Source organism: Nestor notabilis, unplaced genomic scaffold (assembly GCF_000696875.1).
Source record: "Nestor notabilis isolate BGI_N333 unplaced genomic scaffold, ASM69687v1 scaffold4096, whole genome shotgun sequence".
NCBI classification, from domain to species: domain Eukaryota; kingdom Metazoa; phylum Chordata; class Aves; order Psittaciformes; family Psittacidae; genus Nestor; species Nestor notabilis.
In genome coordinates, this window is record NW_009931350.1 from 284573 (window position 1) to 304720 (window position 20148).

General features: G+C 42.1%; 1 protein-coding gene across 1 annotated transcript in view; it reads left to right on the forward strand.

Annotated features, from left to right (window-relative positions):
- MAGI1 (membrane associated guanylate kinase, WW and PDZ domain containing 1) overlaps window positions 1-20148 on the forward strand; it is a gene marked incomplete at its 3' end in the record, with an annotated part of 336541 nt that overhangs the window by 284566 nt on the left and 31827 nt on the right. Inside the window, 1 exon segment of the mRNA XM_010015843.1 lies at window positions 15320-15351. Coding sequence (XP_010014145.1) covers window positions 15320-15351 — 32 coding nt within the window.

Below are 20148 nucleotides of genomic sequence, written 5' to 3' on the forward strand. Positions count from 1 at the left end.
GGTTTTTATGGCCCGTGCAGTGATTTTTATGGCCTGTGTGCACATCGGTGCTCAGCACCTTGCAGGGACCAGCACGCTGCAGAGGCAGAGTTGAGCTGACAAGTAGGTGCTGAACACAGCCCCCAGCCAGCCCTGGGAGGAGTGTTTGATGTAAGAAGTACTTTTCTGATGCCTTTTCTAAAGTATTTTGAGTGTAGTAAGTTAGCAACAAAAGCCACTCCGTTTTAATGGGGGATGAGTTGCTTCCTGAATTTACAAGTTGTTGTTTTTTGAAAGACCTATTTCAAGGAATTGAGGACATTTATTCTGCAATTAACAGCAGCTCTGGAGAAAGCAGTGCCTTTCTTCTCCTTCTTCTTTTCCAAGGGCTTACTGTGTGTTTGTAATTTGATAGTAAATTAAAAAGTAGAGAACAGAATATATTAAGAATTCTCCAGTTTTCAAAGTGTGAGTTCCTTAAAGACTTTCAGTACTAGAGAGGTTTAAAAAATGCACAGCATTCTCATGATTAATATATGTATTATGGAGAAAATATGGTTGGAAGAAAAATAGCAGCTATTATCAATCCTCCTGGAGAGCGAATATATATCTGGTAACACCATACATTAATTATTTGAATTGTGGCTGACATTTAATAATCCTCCTTATGCCTTGAAGGCATAATGAAAAGATTTGATGAGGAAATAAAAGCATAGTTTTAATAAGATAGTAAATAGTTCCCTGGTAATCTTGCTGGATCTCTCTCTCTTTTTTTTTCTTTTTTATTAAATTTAATCGAGATACCACATGTTGAGCATTTGCTATCACCTTCCTGGATAGATACCATATCAATCTCCTTAAACTGCCTCCCACCCTCCTTCAAGGTCTTGACATTTCTGTCTCAGCACAGAGCACTTGCAGCTCCAAATTTCACGCTCTCGTGGTGCAGGATGCAGGAACTGTGGTGGCCCTGGATCCATGGCTAATCATTGAATCATGTTTTTCTTCACACCCAGAAGAAAGCAGGACCAAAGGGCACTCAGGTTGTGGCACAGAAGTCAAGCAGAGTACATGCAGCAGTAGCCCCAGAACGAAAAGCAGTCAGGTTTGTTTAAAGCTTAGAAGATGGAGCTGGCTAAAACACACCCAGCACTCAGTGCTGCTGCACTCAGCTCCTTTCTCCTGTTACTTTACCTTGTGTTACTCCTGCCAAGTCTCCTGTCAGAAGTACCATCCCCAGACAAGGTGCCGCTATTTATTTTGGTCCGATTACAGAAAAGTATTTGGCTCCAGTGTCTGATAAGCTCCTTCAGAGCTCTTAAAGCAGCTCTTCTTTAGCTTCTCTGTCAGTTGTCCTTTCCTCCTCCTCCCTCTGGTGTCCAGTGAAGAAAATGCTCAGATGCTGTCAAGCATCCTCGCATTAGCCTAGTATTTGCATTCAGTCAGGCTTTGCATGAAGCACCCCTGCAATACTAAGGCTGGTGTTCAGAGCTGTTGAAAGGATTTGTCAGAAGTAATTACTAATCAGGCAGAAAAAGTATCAGAAAGAGATGTGTTATACAGGGGAAAAGCTCTGCCTGCTCCAAGCTGCTGGTGCACTCCCAACAACGGGGTTTAATTGTTAAAATGCAAACCCACAGTTGCTGAGAGCAGGCAGTAAAATATTTACTGTACAGTGGATTTAGCTGAAGTGCTGGCTTATGGGAGCAGACAAATCCTGCCATTGCTTTTGAGTGAGGAGCAGAAGGATGATTTCAGGAAGGATGAAGCTGAAATGCCCCCTCTGTGTGCTTGGCTGCTCACATGTTATCTGAAAGCCATCTGCAGGACTCATGCAAGATTGGGGCAGGGGGATAAATACATTAAGAGAGGGACAATATCTGGTCACTGACATTTTACTTTCCAGAGGCCTTACAGAAAACTTTACCTGTGTTCTGATCTATTTTTTTTATTTCCTCCTTCCTCTTTTAGGCCTTAATTCTATTATTGCTGTTGTTTTCCTGTACACAGTACTGGATAAAACTCCCTAAGTGTATCTCATGGTTTAGACTCCAACACTTGAAGGGTTCAGAAAGGATGAACTCCGAGCAGAGGTAGGGTGCAGAGGAGCTAATAGGGCTGTATGCATGAGCAGAGCAGAAAAGCTGCTTTTGCTTAGCAAAATGAAGGGACAGAGGAGACAAAATTATTGTCTCTAGTATTATGTAGGAGAGATAAAAGATCATGTTTAATGAGTTGGCTGAAGAAAAACTGGGTTGTTTTCTAGTATTATGTAGGAGAGATAAAAGATAATGTCTAATGAGTTGGCTGAAGAAAAACTGGGTTGTTTGGCCATGAGTAATTTAAACTGGACATAAAAAGAAAGCGCCAACCTATTAGAGTCTCTAAGTTAAACTGGAGGGGGCAAAAAGACTCTTCTGTTTGAAGGTGAAGCTCAGCATGTTTGACGGCAATATACCATGGTGCTTGCAGCAGCAGAGGGGATGCTTGATAACCCACCAGGGCCATTCAAGGGCTGTTGTACCGGAAAGTAACCAGTGCTCTTGGCTGCAAAATGCAGAATGAAGCATATGTTGTTGTTGTTGCACTGCAAAATGTGATTACACTTTCCAGTTATTTTAAAGAATTATTATTAATAAGGACAAAAAGGCATGCCTTTATTTTGATTATTTGTAGCTGAAAAGGTTATTTTAACCTTGTACCTACCAAGTACATAAAGTACTTGTCTCAAAAAAAACCCCCAAAGCTACAAAAGAAGGTAATAATATTTGCCACTTGAAATCCATTTGTCATTGAGGTCTTGTCTACACACAGTAATTGACTGAAATAAGCAATCCTCAGATACCTCTTCATTCTGCACAGATTCTATTCATAATAAAAGCAACATTATGTCACAATAATTTCCCTGCTTCCCACGGGACTTTTATTCTGGGAGCTGGATTTACGCTGGGACAGGGGCTGTTTCAGAACAAGTTATTCTGCAAAACTATTGTGCTGTGTTTTGGAGTCAGTAAGATTTCATATTTGTTTCAGTGAGAACATTTATGTCTTGTATTTATGTATATTGTGAATTACCTCAGGTTAAAGAGGATTTTTTTTTCCTTTTTTTCCATTTTTTTTTTTTTTTATTTTGGGTTTTTTGTGGTTTTTCAGGTCAGTCTTCAGGTCATCCAAAAATATGTATGATTAGTTCGTGTTCAGTTCCAAGAATTAAGCTGAGCAGTTTTTATGCAGGTTTGAATGGATAGTTTCCCTTCAGAGCTTTCACAATTAGCATCTTTATTCAGCAGAAGGTTGAAAATAGCATAAACCTTGAGCCTGATCTACGTAATCTCCTTGAAGATGTGTTCCCACTTTGCTCCAGATCAAAGTAAAAGCATGCAGGTGAAATGTCACTCACGTGTCATGTGCAAATCAGCGGAGTTTCTAACAGCTTCCCTAGCGCCAAATTCACATTAAACTGGGGAATGGAAATCCATCTTCTGAAAAATATGTGATAAATTATATGTTGCAGTTTCAAAACTAAATGTATTTTATGACAAGAAGAGCCAGGGCAATACCTACCTGTCTAAATGCCCGTCAGAGGGTGCCTGAGTAGTACCTCCATGTAAAGGCTAAGTCCATAATAAATTCCCTGTTCATGGTTCAACTGAGCAGAAGGTGTTTGTGGGGAGCAATAAGGTAGGTGGAAATGGGGAGAGGTCTGTGCTAGCAGTCCTGCTCATTTGGTCTTGGACTCAGTGGTCTTAAGGAGGTACTTGTGATACATACAACTATGAGAAAGATTTGCAGCAATGGAACAAAATTACAAATCTCTAAAGCAATAAACCAATCAACTCTCCTCAGCTAGATGGTCCTTCCCTTGCTGTTCTGGTGATGCTCTTGGTATGTAAGGGTTATTAACCTTCAACACTTGAGGAGTTAACTCCTCCTTCTTGTGCTGAAAGTGCATGCTAGAGTCAACTACCCTGGACTTGAAAGCCCTCTCTGTAGCCTAAAATGAGAGGACATCTTTCATCTCTCTCTATTTACCTTGTGCCTGTGCCTTTGAAACATCACATAGTAATATAAAGTTTTGTGTCTTTAGGCTGCTTGCTGCAGATTCAGGCTCCCCCCAGCCATGGTAGAGAGAGTTACAAGATCCGTTAGACACAGTGGGAAAATTTTACAAACAATATACCATAACAATTTATAATTGCAAGCACATAACAGTATAATTGATATCAGATTGTTCTTTGTGATCTAGAGTATCAAAATACAATGCCCAGGCATAAACGAGCAGTGGTGTTGAGCATTAAATATCTGAGCTGAGTGAAACCTATTACTGCTGCAGGTTTCAGAGGACGTCTCCTCACTACTACATCCTTCCTGCCCCACCACAAACATCTACTAGTCTGAATTTTATAAGCAAAAATACTGTATTTCTACTTGTTTATCAAGATCCTCTCCCCCCGTGCAACTGAAATTTTCCTTCCTGTCCTTACCAGAAGTGGTGGAAATGGATCATTTAGTGGTAAGAGCCAGGAAAAAAAAAAGAAGGCAGTATCTCACAGTTTGGGAATTAGAGCTCCTTTTCAGTTGCTATCCCTAATGATGTAAACCCATGGTAATTAGAGCTGCAATCAGCTATTCAGTGCAGACTTGAACTCTTTTGAACAAGCCACTCACTTCTATTTGCCCTTTAGGCTTGCAGTAAAAAGCGAGTTGAAAGTCATGCCACTTAAGCATCTAGCTGCCAGAAGATTTTGAACTGTCTCAGCAGCTGCTGAATTAGAGAAAAAGTGAGTCCAAACTGTATTGAGGACAAAAATCACAACCTGGGAATCATTGGACCGTTACCACAGAGCGTGTTTGTCCGTGCCAAAACTTCTGGAAAGAGAAGAAAAGTTCATGATTTCCAGCAGTGTTTTCAGTTCCTAATACAGGGGGAACAGAGCATCATACTGAGGTCTTTGTCCTGTGTTTGGACCCGTAGGAACCCCCCTGAACCTCATCCCGCTGAGCAGAGAGCTGCTGGTACCAATCATCGTGCACACCACCTTTATGGTTGGTTTTGTTACTCTACTCCCCAGCTCACCATGTTGTGGCAGCTTGTTCACTCACCTGGAGCAGGAGCAGATCTAATTCCTTTCTGCTACCTGATGTGTTCAACTGACCTTCACATCTTTGAAAATCCCATTTCAAGTCACTTCTTTTTTTCCTTGCCTTACCTTCTATCAACTACCACCCACTACCAAAGCTCCCTTCTACTCAGGTACCTGCCATCAAACCTGTTTATTAAATCTCTCAACAATTCGTCACTCAGTATAGGTTATTTTGAGCTGTACACTGGAAAAATCTGATATTATGGTACAAATAACACCATCCAGAAATAACAGCTGGGGGAATATTTTGATAACCCATAGGCATCCCTCACTAGTTAATAAATTATATTTAAACAATCAGAGTTATAGTATGCTGAGAGAAATACATGTTCATGTCTAATGCAAAGGTTTATTTTTTAAGTTCATTACTTTGTGTTCCAGGGTTATTACTTTGTAATTCCAGAGTTACGGATTTCCTGATTAAATTTGGAATCTCATTCAGCATTTAAAAATCTGTCTCCTATTGCTTACTCTTGATTATTTTTGTTACTATGTCCTTTAGAGAGATTTGCCTGGCAAGAAGGGAATCAGATCAGTAAAGTTTGTAAGTTGGCCTACAAACTGCACTAGAAATTAAGTTCTAAATTAATTAAGTTTTTAAAAAGGTTTTGCAATGTTACTTTTCCATTTTCTGGAAATAGACAATCCTAATATAAATACATTGCTAAAAGTTATGACTTATGTGCAGGGATGGAGCAGGTCTAGAGGGGAAACTTTAGTTGGGAGTAGCTGGATCTTTTTTTTTCCCCAAACCCCCCTCAAGTCACTGTTATTCTCTCTGATAATGGAATTATATTCTAACAAGGCCAAAAAAAGCTGATGAGACTTTAAAGCAAGTTTGATGTCACATTTACTATTCTCTTACAGCCTTATTCTGATCAGGTACTAGTGTATCAAGGAGCAGATATAAAACTCAGTTCAAGTTAGGAAAAGATGAAATAAAGGAAATGCTACACATTTTGATATTTTTAATAAGAAGTTTGAAGTTCACACCCCTTGATAATGTGCGTGTATTTCAATCTACTGTGCAAGTTAATTTTCACCTAAACAGCTCCAGAGTGTTAGATATATTTTTTGGGACAACGCTGTGTATTGTTATGCAGCACCATACACTGATCACTGGTAATTGGTTCTGTAACGCAAGCTAGCAGGAGCTTGTTTTCTTTTTGTGATAAAAATGAGACGAACTTAACATTTAAAATCAGGTCGCCCTATAAATAATGGAATATTTGGGTATTACGCAGTGTTTTTCTCCTTCAAAGTGCTTTACAGGTGTTAATCTTGGTGACATTAGTTGTTTGGTTTTGATGATCTGAATTTGCAAGGTTTTGGGATAACTCTGCTTACCAAAGCACAAAGGGGGAAATTTTGGTGCTGCTGCTGTCCATGGCAAGGCTCCCATTAGACTCCAGGAGGCAGCAGGGTTTCACCAAGGTTTTGGATGCCTACAGATGCCTGCAGCCACGGAGGTAATTGTCAGTAGCTTGCCCCAACACCAAATATTTTGATGTGCGTTACTAATGTTCGTACAAATAGTGCATTTGCAGGAACTAATGAATTAGCATTACCAGGTCGTGCTGGAGTTCTGTAATGCAATGCATCCAGTTGAATTAGTGAGCAACAAATTCTAATATCAACGTCAGAAAGCCCAGTCGCTTAAAAATCCTACATTAAGCTCCCCAAATTCCAGATATAAAAATACCACATCCGAGTTCTTTCTGTCTTTTTATTTCAAGCCTCTAGTATTCATATCTAATTGCCTTTCCTAAACCCTGCGAGACTAAGAAACTCCAAACAAAGCACATTATCATATGAGCACCTGATTCCAAAACCAACAGCTTTATAATATTGCAATTCAGATAATGAAGGAGAATGGGCATCGGTGGTACAGAGACATTTTAATTGCCTGCAGAATTTCCAGCTCTTGCTGGTGTGATACATGTGAAGTGCTGACACTAATCTGTTAGTCATTTGGGGCACGAGTGTTTTCTCCTCAGCTACCCTTCATTAACTTCATTTGCACTGATTCTCTTCTAGAAACGAGTAAGCAAAGGGAGAGATGCCAGTGAAAGCTGTTTTGGGGTCTGCATTAGTTTTACATCAGTCGCCCTGCACGTCTGTGGCAGCATGGCCTATCTATGCTGTAACTTGTGTCTCCCAGATACATGTCATCTGAGCTCCAGAGTGTCTCAGAAGGGTAAAACAGGATAGAGCAGTTGTTGATTCACAGTTTGACATTTTGTTACACTTTTTGCATTGATTTCAAGGGCTGAGATATTTTCCTAGAGTTGAGAGATATTTCACAACACATACTTTAAGGCCAGGAGGAAACCTGTACTGTAGTTATTAAGGAGGTAAAGAATTAATAGATTTGGAATAACAAAGTAATGTCAGTTTTGCATAATGTCGCATGCTGACAGAACAATAGTGGTGCTGTGCATGTTACGCACGGCTGCCTTTCTGTGACAGGGAATTGGGATCTGCTTGAAAATCAACAAGGAAACCAAAGCATTTGCTGAATGTTGGAAGAAAAAAATGGCTGAAATCTTCCCATCAGGATGTTTTATTGCATGAACCACTTTATCTCGCAGGAAGCAATAGGCTCTTAGAGGAGAACAAAACAGGAGCTTGCTTAGCGAATGAAAGATGAGTGCTCTGAAATTCTTCCCAAAGGCTTCTTTATCCTCCCTAGCTTGAGGTTTCAAAAGTTGGCGCTTTTTTACCCCCTTATGTTTTGATATTAAACACTGAAGTGGTATAAGTGGAGCAACTCAAACCCACACAATGTTGTTTTATATCAAATGTGATGTGATGTAACACAAGGTGGCACAGCAGAACCTAATACTATGCATTAGATAAGGCAGATTTAGCTAGAGATGTGCCTCCCACATCTTCATCAGGATTTGCACAGCAGGAAATGGAGCAGACTTGGAGCTGTGAAAGGAGGGGTTTATTCCACACAGGTTTTTCTCCTACCATTACATACTGCCTGTGTGGCATTTTGGTGTGCCTGTACTTGTCAATAGTGAATTTTATCAGCCACATTGCAGATAGGTGCAGTGGCTGTTGCTCTGATTTGGTATTATAATAACTAGTCATAACAGAATTAATGAGGTATCAGAAATCCAAGAAAGGTCTTTGTTTATCACTGTAATTAAATGCATTTGGGGAGTCATTAAAAGCAATAGCAGTTGGGCAAAACTAAGGAAGAAGGATGGCTTTGTAATGAACTACTCATTGGCTTTGTTCTGAGATGGGTTGTTTTTAAATATCTATCCTCATGTCTCTAAGTCTCTCTATTCTGAATTTAATTTTTTTTCCCTATCTTGCATTGGGATTTTATGTTTATTCATTTTCATGTTTATTTGTTCTTGTTCAAATAGATGTATTTTTGTGATAGTGATAGCAATTAGGACTATACCAGCTTTAAGACCTTGTTAAACCTGTGTCTTTTGTGCCAGAAGACCTGCAATGTGCCATGGGTTGGACAAAAGGAGTTGGCAGTGATTGTAGACTGGACAGATTTGGTAGAGGAGGCTGAGTTCCTGGGAGATGACACAAGTGGCTGAGGATACTGGGGCAAGTCAGGGCCCTGGGGCTGAGGGCACGTGAAGGTGATGCTGATGGGGATGTGGCAGGTGAATATCAGTTCCCAGAGATTTTGACTCCATCCTTATCCTTAAGGGTTAGTTTCTGAGATGTACAATTGAGTACTTGAAAATATATAGAGTTACTGATTAATTTTAATAGCTAACTGTATTTTAAATTTAATAATGTGATGTTTCATGGAAACATCTGCAAAACCATTGTCCTCTAGTAAAGATTTTCTGTCTTAGCATGCCATGTGTGCATATGCACCCTTCAGGTCTGAATCTGGTTAAGCATTCCATAAATATTACCTTGTTATTAAGAGCTGTTATTTGTTAATAGCATCATCAAACTATTGCCAGGAGGGCCTTATTTGCAGGTGTCCTTTGTGCAGTCTGCTCTCCAAATATGAAATACTGTCATAAGCCACAGAAGTTTGAGCATGTGGATTTGCACCTTGTGACAGTGCTGTGGTAAGTCTGAAGACAAGCACCCTCACCAAGCAGGATAAATACTGATGTGACAATAGCAAAATATGGTTTCTCCTCTACCAGTGGCACATCTTGAGGTGCTGCAGCCCTGTGGTACCCACATGGCCATGCCACGGGACAGCCAGCTGAGGAGAGGTGGGTTGGGACTGGACATCTTCAAAAAGGCAGCATCCCCAAAGGTTGTGAGAGATGCTCTAGAAATAAAGCTTGCAAGTCATGGATTTAGTGGGCTTGTGGAAAAGGGTAGGTACCTTCATGCGTATCCACACATATAGGCTGATGCATGTGAAAAAGATACATATAATACATGTGTACACACACACATATCTATGGAAAAAGAATATGGGCTTTTCTAATTACTTTCCAGTTCTGGTGTTTACCTTCTCAAATTCGCAAGGTTTCAGAAATTTGATGTCTGTGTACATATTTGTTTAAATATTAACAGAGATTTTTCATCTAAGCATATGACTCCAACAGCTCGAGCTGTAGGAAATATTCTTCTTTTAATGAGATTTGAAATAAAAATATGAGAACTGCTGACATGCTTTCAACTACAATTTAGATGGGTAATTGTCACACCAATTCACAATGTCTTTATTATCTTACTGTCTTGGCATTGCCGTATGTATCTTACAACATAGTTAAATTCGTATTTTTTGTAGTAATTAAATAGCATTTTATTAGCCTATATCTCCTTTATCACTTCTAAAATCAATTCTGGTTTGAGATGCAGAAAATAGACTGAGACTACAATTGCTGAGGAATTGTCTAGCATTCTGACCAAAAATGAGTAATTAAGGCTAATACAATTTAACATCTTTAAAGCATCTAGAACTGAAATTCTTGTTAATGACAATAATACACTATGCCTCATTATGTTTTTTGCCAGTGCCAGTGGGTTAATAATGCCTGAGATGGTCTCTTGAAAACATTGCTTTCTTAGCATTAGCACTGAGCATTAGCATTAGGAACATGACATTTTTCACTGTATTTGGTAGCTACCAAACTTGATTTATGGCTGAGCTATCTTCCTGCAGTGTAAATTATTCTGTCGCATAAAGCTAGTATTGCATAGCTATTTTTTTTTTTTGCTAGTGCAGTGGCACTCTTGTTATGCAAATCACAATGATGAGCAGAAAAGTTGGGTAAGGCCAAGGTAGGGGTTTTCTTCTTGATGGTGCTCCTTATGCCTTCATAGGCTTGCCTCTCTTGCTGCAAATTATTCTAGTATGTTTTCTTGTTCTTTCTCCAGTCTGGAAAAGATCAAGTTCTATCTATTCTTTTAGATAGTATTTGTCCTTTATTAGAAATTCTTTGCCAATGCAGAATCAAGGGGATTGCTTTGTCACCACCAACCACCACAACCATCCCCTGCCCTGCCAGCAGCACTAATAGCCATTAGCATTAATTATTTAAAGCTCCTTGTTTTGCACACAGAAAGCAACGATCGATGTGCAATGCCAGGTATATGGTTGTGTACCCCCTGACTCCAGTACTTTACCCCTCATCTTTCCAAGTGTCTGTTTCCTTTGGTACAACCTTTGGATTTTATTCAGCAGGGTTTAAGCAGTGCTATTTAGAAAGCTTGGTGCTGTGTTTTTTGTCCAGGCAGGAACATTTTCTCTGTAAATGTTAACCTTGTGACATAGCCTGAAATGTTTCTTTACTTGTGTTTTTATTCATCTCCCGCTAATTTTCAGCTGTTGTGCATTCTGTGCTGCAGATGTTGTAATGGCTAAACCAAATGGGTGCCCTTTTTGCTTAGGATCGCCCATTGTCCGCAAAAGTGACCAAAAAGATTGGAAGTGTTAAGCTATCATGAGAAGTGAAGATCAAGACACAGTTGTTCTTTTCCTTCATGTGCAAAACCACCCCAAAACTGAAAAATCTTGAGCAGTAGCCACAGATGTTATAGCAACAAATAGGATGCCAGCCTGGCTTCTAGACTGGCTCTTAGCAATTTCAAGTGCCTTCGTCCTGTGGGTGGGTTGTGCAAACTGGTACTGAATTATTCCAACTTCAGTTGAAATCCCATTGAAATATGTGCTTCTCTTTTTTCTTTGGTGGTGAAGTGAGGAATGTTCATGTCAACTGGCCTTCACATAACCAGGCTCTTCAGATGGGTTGACTGGATGACTCCTGTGGTGCCTAGAGATAGGTCTTCCTTAAGACTCAACTTTTGATCCACTGTGTCTTAAATGTAGGGCTGTGGAATACAGCATGATGTGTCTGGTGTCCACCTAGGTAATTTTTGAGCATTTATGGCATTCTGAGCTCTCACCAGAATCAGGCGCAGGCTATGGTACAGATTTGTGGTCACATATTGCATTCTTCTTTATATGCTCAGTAAGCCAGAATTTGCCACGTGTTTTGGTCTTCCCATGTTACTTTGGATGCATAAAGACGAAAGATTTGAGAAACTATTCCTGTGAGAACCACCACACATTAGAAACGTCAACACTTGGGGTCACAGTTTTGTCCGTGGGTTCTTCCATGAGCTTATCATAGGTAGATTTAGAGAACTTACAGCTCCCCAGCACCAGAAGTTTTACCCCATAAAACTTCAAAACTAACACATGCCAAATAATATGAAACAAGGTGGCTTACGGCCTTACTTCATGGACCACATCGCTTACAACGTAATACAGTGTCATGCAACAGAAGTACTGCTCCTGGTGTGTAATGGCGTTGAAGAGTGAAGTCATGGTACAAAACTTGCTTAATGATTTGCATTTTTTCCCCCGTGTTACAAAATGTAGTTGAGCAGATGGATGCAGCCAGCTGTACATAGAGCTTTAGGGAGTACTGGAGAGAAGAGAGAGGGTTTTGTTAAGATAAATGTAATAATCTCTGTGATAATTAGTTTAATTTAGATCCTTGTGTCTGACTCATTTTTGACTAACCTTGTATGAAGCCTTTCTTGCCTTGCTGACGAGTCTGTGAATTTAGTTTGATTACAATCCCTTTTTTTTGTGCTTGCGGATTGCTCACTGATCACTGATATTTTTCATTAAGCAGTTGCTTTATTACATTGTTATTTAGAGGGGAGTAATTTGTGTTTTCTAATTAATTTAATTCCAGGCACATTTAGTAAGTAGCTACAATGAGCCCATTCAAGGGGGTTTAGGTCATATTGACATTGTTTACCAGATGCGCTCATTTGTTTTAAAGCACTGTTGACTCTGTGATGGCAACAGCCCCGTTCTGTTGCTTGACTTTTCCACCTTCTCTCATCTGCACCTCCCAAACCCCCCAAAATTAGAAGAGGCCTTTCAAATGCTAGTGAGAGATGTCCATAATCATTGAATCACAGAGGAATTATCTTGCAAATGGTGTCAATATAAACTGTTACTATTCCATTACTGGATTTGAGGGCACAGCAGCAGAGAAGCCTTTTGGCTTTCTCTTAGCCAAGGATGTGAATGCCATTACTGCCACCACTAAATAATCAGACAATGCCAAAGAGATGTAAAATGGGTGTTAAGTCCATGCTTGGTCACTGAAAAGCTTGCAGTGAGGCTCCAGGAGAGAACAGTGAAGCCAGGAGGATGAGGGTACCAAGCAAGACGTGGCATGAGCAGTGGCCTAGGCAGGACACGTTAATGTGACCAAAACCTGAATGTTGTTAATTCATAGTCATCACCATCCCAAATTCATAGGTTTGGGCAATTGTTTTTGCCAGGAGCTTTTTGGAAAAGCTCAATGTTTTCTTGCTAGTGGTGCTCCCAGGATTTGGGGGTTGTTCAAGCGCTTTATGTTCATGGCTGTTAAATACTACATCCATTCTGGCATCTGGGCATTAACTAGACATTATACCTATCATCTGCTCTCTTGGCCTGCTGCATCAAGGAACTGGAGTTTTAAAATGAGACCCTAATCAGATGAATTACTAACATTTTTACAGGAATACAAGCAGGTGATTCCCCTGGCTATAAGCCCATCCCATGACAAGCTACCAGCATTTGTTAATGTGTTCTGCAGTCACTTATTTTGGTAAAAAGTCAATTACTGCTTGTTCTGCAGCAAAGTCTGGCACAGAGCAGTGACACTGTAAGATTCATTGGCCTCTGAAGGACCCGCCAAACAATGGCCTTGATGTGTTTTCCATTATTTTTCAACCGTTTTTCATCTCTTTTGCATTGGAACAGCCAAAATTAATGACAAGCTTTGCAGGAAAGGTTTATTCAGTAGTTCGTACTTAGTCAATTTTAACATTTAATGCTTGTGATGCAGTAAACTGAATTCTGGTACAATTTGAACCAACAGCCCAGCTGCAGCTCTCCTTTATGATTTGCAGAGAACATTTAGATTGCTGTAAAATGCTTTCTGGCTCATGGTGGTCTGTTAAGGGTGCATGCGTGCATGGAGATCTGTTCTACCTATTGATTTAATAGGAAAGAGCATCTCTTGGAAAGGGAGAGTAAACGTGTGTGCATGCATGTGGAAGGGTGGGAAAGAAAAGGAGGGTGGGAGAATCTCTCTCTCTGTGTTTATCTCTGTGATAAATGATGCCTGTTAAAAATGGGACTTGCCATGAATGTTTTTAGTGCTTTCCTCTTTAAGTGTGTTATACAGACACAGTCACCGTCAGCAGAAATGAAGCTGCGGTCTTGATTGTGTAGTTCAAACAGTTTTGATGTTTCATTGTCCCTCGATCAATCAGTGCCTGGAGGGCTATCGGCTACAGGCTGGGAATGCAAAGCACAGATATTCCTTAAAAGCTGAAAATACTTCATGTAAAATACTCGTTACAGTTTGCATCCCAGTCTGTGAGCAAGCAGCAAAGTGAGCTCTGTTGATAATTTTTAATTGTGGATCTTCCCTATTCAGAGCTAACGTCTCCCAAATTACCTTAAAATGAGCTGCTTCCTAGGCAGATTTGCAATTCACTTGCATCACTTATTTTATTCTCTGTGCAAAAGTTAGATGAGGGCATGGGTTTTAGCACAACAAAATGCATAAGGTAGAAGACGTAATGCGGCATAAATGCCACATAAATCACATCCTAAAGACAAAAGCAGATTTCAAACATCTGAATTAGAGCACTTAATGTGGAGTGTAATCTGTGATTTGGTTTATGTTTGTTTTCTGGAGTGTCACATAGAGCTAAATATGGGGAATTCCCTCTCCTCCAACAGTGGAGGAAAAGAACATTAGCAAGATGCCCAGGAAAGAGCTTTCCCTGTGTCTCAGGTAAATCCCCTGGACAAGTACGTCCTTTGCTGCTGGGAGTTGGGCTGTATGCAGAAGTAGTCAATAGAAATCCCACTTGAGTTCCCTTGCTCATCACAGGGCGAGTAAGAGCCTGCTCCAAAAGGCAAAATTGTCCTTGAAAAAAACCCTGGTGCCCTCCCAGTTGTTTCTTCCTTTGCATCCACTGCAACCTGTGCGAGCCCCCCTTCTCCACACTCCCTAGCATCCCCCGCTAAGGGTCAAGACATTTGCACTGCTGCTTTCAAGCCTCTCAGCTCTCTGAAATTGTAACTAACAGATAAAATCTCTGGCTTCAAAGATTTACACTTAGGATGGACAGGAAGGAAAACTGCGTGTTTTCTCAGTAGCGTTCATGGCTTTAGGGATAAGAGCTTATTCCTCCTCATGCTTTTGTTTCCCTTTGCCCAGCCTACACCTCCTGGCTCAAGCCAAGGCACATTTCCCTTCCAAAAAATCAATTTCTAGAGAAATACTTTTTAAATATCAACCTGTTTCCTCTGCACCACAGTGATTGGTCTGATACAATCACCAAGTGATCGCGTCAAAAGGAAATAGCCTGGGCTTAATTGTAAGCTAAAGTCTCCCCTAATCCAGGGGAGCATTTGAGATTCTGCCCAAGCGCCAGGTTTCGGCGGCCGCTGAGGGCTGTGGGTTTCTCTCCCAGCCTAGCACAAGTCAGCATAGCTAATGCAGATAGAGCTCTCTCCCCCCGCTCCCGTCTCTCTCGCTCGCTCTGCCTGTGCTTTGATTCGATATGAACAGACTGGTAACTCCGATGCGAGAGCGAAAGCTGACATAACTCTGCAGATGGCTACGTTCGGATGATACACCTAGGGATTTTTCTTTCAGGGAAGGTAACGTTTAGATGCTAATGTTTATTTTTCCCTTGTTGCCATTTTTCAGGACTGCCGGTCCCAAAGAAGAGCCCAAAGTCGGTAAGCACTTTTCAGCTACTATTGTTGTCTGTTTGTCTGCTTTGAAGGAGAAAGGCATGAGTTGGGCTTGTTTTCTTTGTGGGTCTCGATTGTTTTAAGTTGTCTTTCTGTTGCAACCATGATTACCTTGCACGGCTCCCACTGCATGGGGAGATGAAAGAGGAAGGCAGCACAGAAGGGGGACTTGCAAATAAAGCCTTAGGTTTACAGATCCTCTTCCCTGACAGATGAGCTTGTCTGTCATTTAACTTACCCCAAAACAAAGCTATTGTTTCCTTTTGGAAAGATGGGGAGGCTCCACCTTCTTGCCAGATAGCAATTCCTGTCGGGTGCTTACAGGCACCAACCTTTTCCATTAACTCCCTGAGTTTTCTCAAGTACCCTTGGCTGAATTATTAACAGAATGGGAAAGCATGTACCTTGTCAAGAGAGACAAAGCATGGACAGAGCATGGTTATGGTTCCCAGGGTGTTAGGTGTCCGGTTGCTTGCTCTGGAGGCATTTTCATACTGAGCAGGATTATGCTGCAGGTGTGAGATTGCTTATTTTAAAAAAGCCCCAAACCAACAGAACAGTATATTCTTGTCCCTCTGGTCCTGTTTTCATGTAAAGCTGTTACCTGGTTGACATGTTAGCTAATAGTGTGGAAGCTCTGATCTAAAGTATCATTAAAGCTCTGTGCATGATACTGTGGAAGAAATTAATATGCTATTTGTATGCAAAGAAAAGGAAATGGTTTATTTTTAAAGGAAATGAAATACTTAAAGCCTGAAAGTTTCCAGTTATCTGTTGAGAGGGAGGGGGAAAAAGAGAATTCTCTCCCAGAAGCTTTGGGGAAGCCGAGTGAGATCCTTGCTGTGTTGTAAGACAGCGCGAAACTTCACTGACAGTACCTGCTGTGTACCAAAAACTGCAGCTGGGCACAACCCACCTCGCTGCGAACCTGGGCGAGAGGTTTATGCAGGGGCTGAGCAGACAGCTCCTGCTTTTAATGAGAGTTCTCTGCTCAACCATAAGAAAGCCCTGAAATAATTAATGTGATTCTGATGGCTTAGGGCAGTGCTGATTAAAGTCATGTGAGCCCAGGCCTCTACCATTGTCAGCTCGCATTAATGTTGAGAGGCAGAAGCGCGGGGTGTGCTCCCTCGCAAATCACAGACATGTCAGACCCTGCGTACTCGCTTCTGTCATATTATTTCAGCCTTTGGTAAAACAGAATGAGTGTGTAAAACACATAAGTGTCTGGCACCTTGCTTATCCCTGCCTGCACTTTTTCCCTGGTTGAAGCAGGAGTGACTGCACCTGATCCATACTCTGACTTCGGCCATTAAACCGGCCCTGATCAATGAGTCTTGGTTTATTTCAAAGCATGGAGGCTCCCGCTTTGCCCCATGCACACTCGGCATCAGGTGAAGTGGGATCCTGCATGTCACACACCTCTGTGGTTGGCAGCGATGCACCATGAAAATCTGAGCAGCATCTAAATCCATGTCGGGATAATCCTGTCTTGATGAACAAAGGGACTGCTTGCAAACAGGTGTAGCCTTGCAACAGCAGATTTCTCCCTACTATTTACTTTGAGGAGCTGGTCAGCCTTGAGAAAGCAGTCCTATTTCCTTGCATGCCTCTCCTCAACCGCTCTCACCTTGCTCTCTGGTCCCTCCAGTAATTTCCACTACTGCCCAAGTCGGTGCCGTTGCCTCTGAAGTGCAGGATTCACAAAAAAGCAGATCTTATTCCCCTTGCCTGCACACCGGATCATTTGCATCGGCAATTAGCAGTGATGTTTTACACTGCCGCATTGTGCAGCAGCTTTAATGACCAACTGCTCCTTGGAGGGGCAGAGTGTGGTAGAGTCCATGCAGCCACGTCTTCATTTCCAGGCATCAGTGACATGCACAGGTTGAGCATGGAAACCTGGAGCAAAGCGCCGTGGGGCACCCATTTGCAGAGGAGGAAGCTGTCCTTGGGGCTCTCTGGGATGGATTTAACACCAGACCTGGTGTGGGCAAGGCAATAGCCAAAAGCATGAAAGCAGTGATATTGCCAAAACCTTCCTTTATTGGTGTAGTCGAGGGAGTGCTGCTTGGCTCTGGGACAAGGGGAGCCTGGCGCTCTTGGCCATGAAGATTCCCATGGCTGGGCTGTGCCCAGTGCTGCACAGCTCACTATGGGGCTTTGGCTGAATGTGCTGCCCGTTTCCTCCACTCCCTTTGCCCAGTGCAGAGGGGCTGTTTTCCAGCATTCCTTGATTAATCAATTAGCTGCAGTTAGAGAACAGTGTACATCCAGGCCGGGAGCAGTTGGCCCAATCTTAACTTGTGCTCTTTCTTTGTTTCTTCTGCTGCATCAGAGAAGATGCAAGCTCAGGTCTCCATCCTCTTCTGCTTTGCTCAGCACAGTGATAAGCTCTCTTGTTACCTCATCTCCTTTCCCAAAGCACGGACACATTCCTGATTTACTGCCAGCAGCTGTCTCTTTCTCAGACAAGCCCTATTTTTAGCTATCAGTCCCAATCCTGTATTCCCAAAAGGACAACCTTAGACTGTTGGATTTCTCCCAGCTGAGAGGAGGTGTTTTAGCCCGTAGGAGAGGTTTGTTAGTGCTGGGGCTGTGACACAGTCTGGGAATACATTTTCTGCCTTGAGCTCAGTTTTCCTGGGCTGTATTTTTCAGCCTGTGTGTATCTTCTAATAAGTTTTGCTCTTTTTCTTAGTTTTTAAGGAGAGTTCTTCAACCTCGGTGAAAGAGCCAAATGGGTAAATAAAGTTTGCAGCCATACCTGGGACTGGGCGCTTCCAAGTTCTTTCTTCTTCCCCACCAAGGACATGCTCACAGCAGCTCTCTGTGCTGCTTGTTTGTTTTCAGTTTCCCATTGATACTTTTTCAGATGAAAACGGATAATGTTTTTGCACTGACCATCTGGGGATATACATTTTCAGCGTGCAAGTGCTCTAATACAGCAAATTCCCCTGCAATTATCCTGGTCTAACATGGATGAAAACAAACTTTTAGTTTTTATTTTGTTGCTTGCATCAAAATACTCCACAAGGGGGCAAAGATTCCCATTTCCAGCTCCTTTTGCTGTCGATGCACGGACCAGCTTCCCCAAAACACTCCAGAGTACAAAATCTGCAGCTGGATCATCGGAAAATGGGATCACTGGAGGGGGAAGAAAGTGCTAAGCTTTTCCAAATATCTGATCTTTGCTTTTGGGTGTAAATAAATACATTGTCAGCATAGCTGAATTGTGGCCAAAAATGCAATTCTTGTGCACAGCCTGTCCCTGACAAGAGACTTGCCACATAGTTTGGGTGGATAGGCAGCACTTGGGGCTCTGCCGATGTCTTATTTTTGTCAGGAGGAGAAACTGCTTCCACAGCATGAGTCTACAACACATCCCTCTTCATCCTGAGACCATTTTTCCCCCTACCTTGAAATGCAGTGGGAGGAAACCACAGCAACTCTTCCCTCTTGCAGTTTTATGCCTGGAGAATCCTGTGCCAAAAAGCTTTGGTGTCTGTCTGTGCCGCAGGACATGGCCCCTGCCACCATCGCCTCTTCTACGGTGGTTTCTCTCTGCCTGACACAGACATACACGACTGCTGCTAGTAATTAGTGTCCCGTCTCTGCCTGCAGCCACCTCTCCGCTGTGTCATGGGCTTCGGTTGTTTTAGCAGTCACTGTACAAAGTAACATCCCATTACTCTTTCATTTAGCATCTATGATAATCTGGTCTCCACTACATGGGGTATCTGTAGTGTTTTCCAGGCACATGGAGACTTTTGTAAGCAGTTTTCCTTCTGTCTCCTTTTGAAACATAACAGCTTCAAGCTCCCCAGCTCACCTCACCTTTGCTGTTTTCTTCCCTTCTTGTAATCAGAGGGCAATGTAGTGCTCAGTGTGGGCTCACTCAACGTCTCTGTTGAGGGAGAAGCTGCCTTTTAGGTGGGCAAATGCAGTGCCTGTGGCTGAAAATGGGATTGCACAGTGGAGGGCAAGAAATCCTGGGAGGCTGATGTCTGCCCCCTCTCCTGCAGCAATTGCCCCTGCAGCTGCAGCTGGAAATGTGAGCCATGCTGATGTTCCCGATAACCTCAGCCAGTGGGGAAAAAGCAGCAGGAAAAGACCACCTTCCCAATACTGCATTTTCTTCATCTCAGGTTTTGCAGGATGAACACTGTCAGGTTTCAGCAAGAGTGCAAGGAAGCTGGCACAGGCCATGCATCTCAGCCCCGGGGCTCAAGTAGGGCATGAGAAGGTCCAGCTTTCCATATATTCCGCAAGGCCAGGTTGGATAGGTCTTGAACAACCTGATCTAGTGGAAGGTGTCCCTGCCCATGGCATGGTGTTGGAACTGGATGAGCTTTAACCATTCTATGATTCTATATTTATTTTGTCATGGCTGTAATACAGTACCAAGATGATTGGTTTTTCCCCATGACCTGTATCTAAGCATGCTGTCTGTCTAAATGGACTCAAATTAGTCATTGTGGTCTTTATTTCTAGCTGCTTTTGGTCAAGAGTCATTCTAGCAAGCTATTTATTCTTATCAACAGCTCTGGAGAAGACCATAGAATCTGGAGGGTCAGGGGTGCTCTTGCTGACTTAGGTAGTTCACTGCCCCATGCTCTTGTAGCTACTGTCAGAAGTCAAAATGCTTCAGCTGATCTTGCTTTACTTTGCACTGAAAAATACGATCAGCATCTCTGGATGAGGTCTGAACTGCTGGCTCTGCAGTGGTCTGTCACCAAACTGCCCCCTGCTCTTCTGGCCCTGGTTTAGCTGCATTCCTGC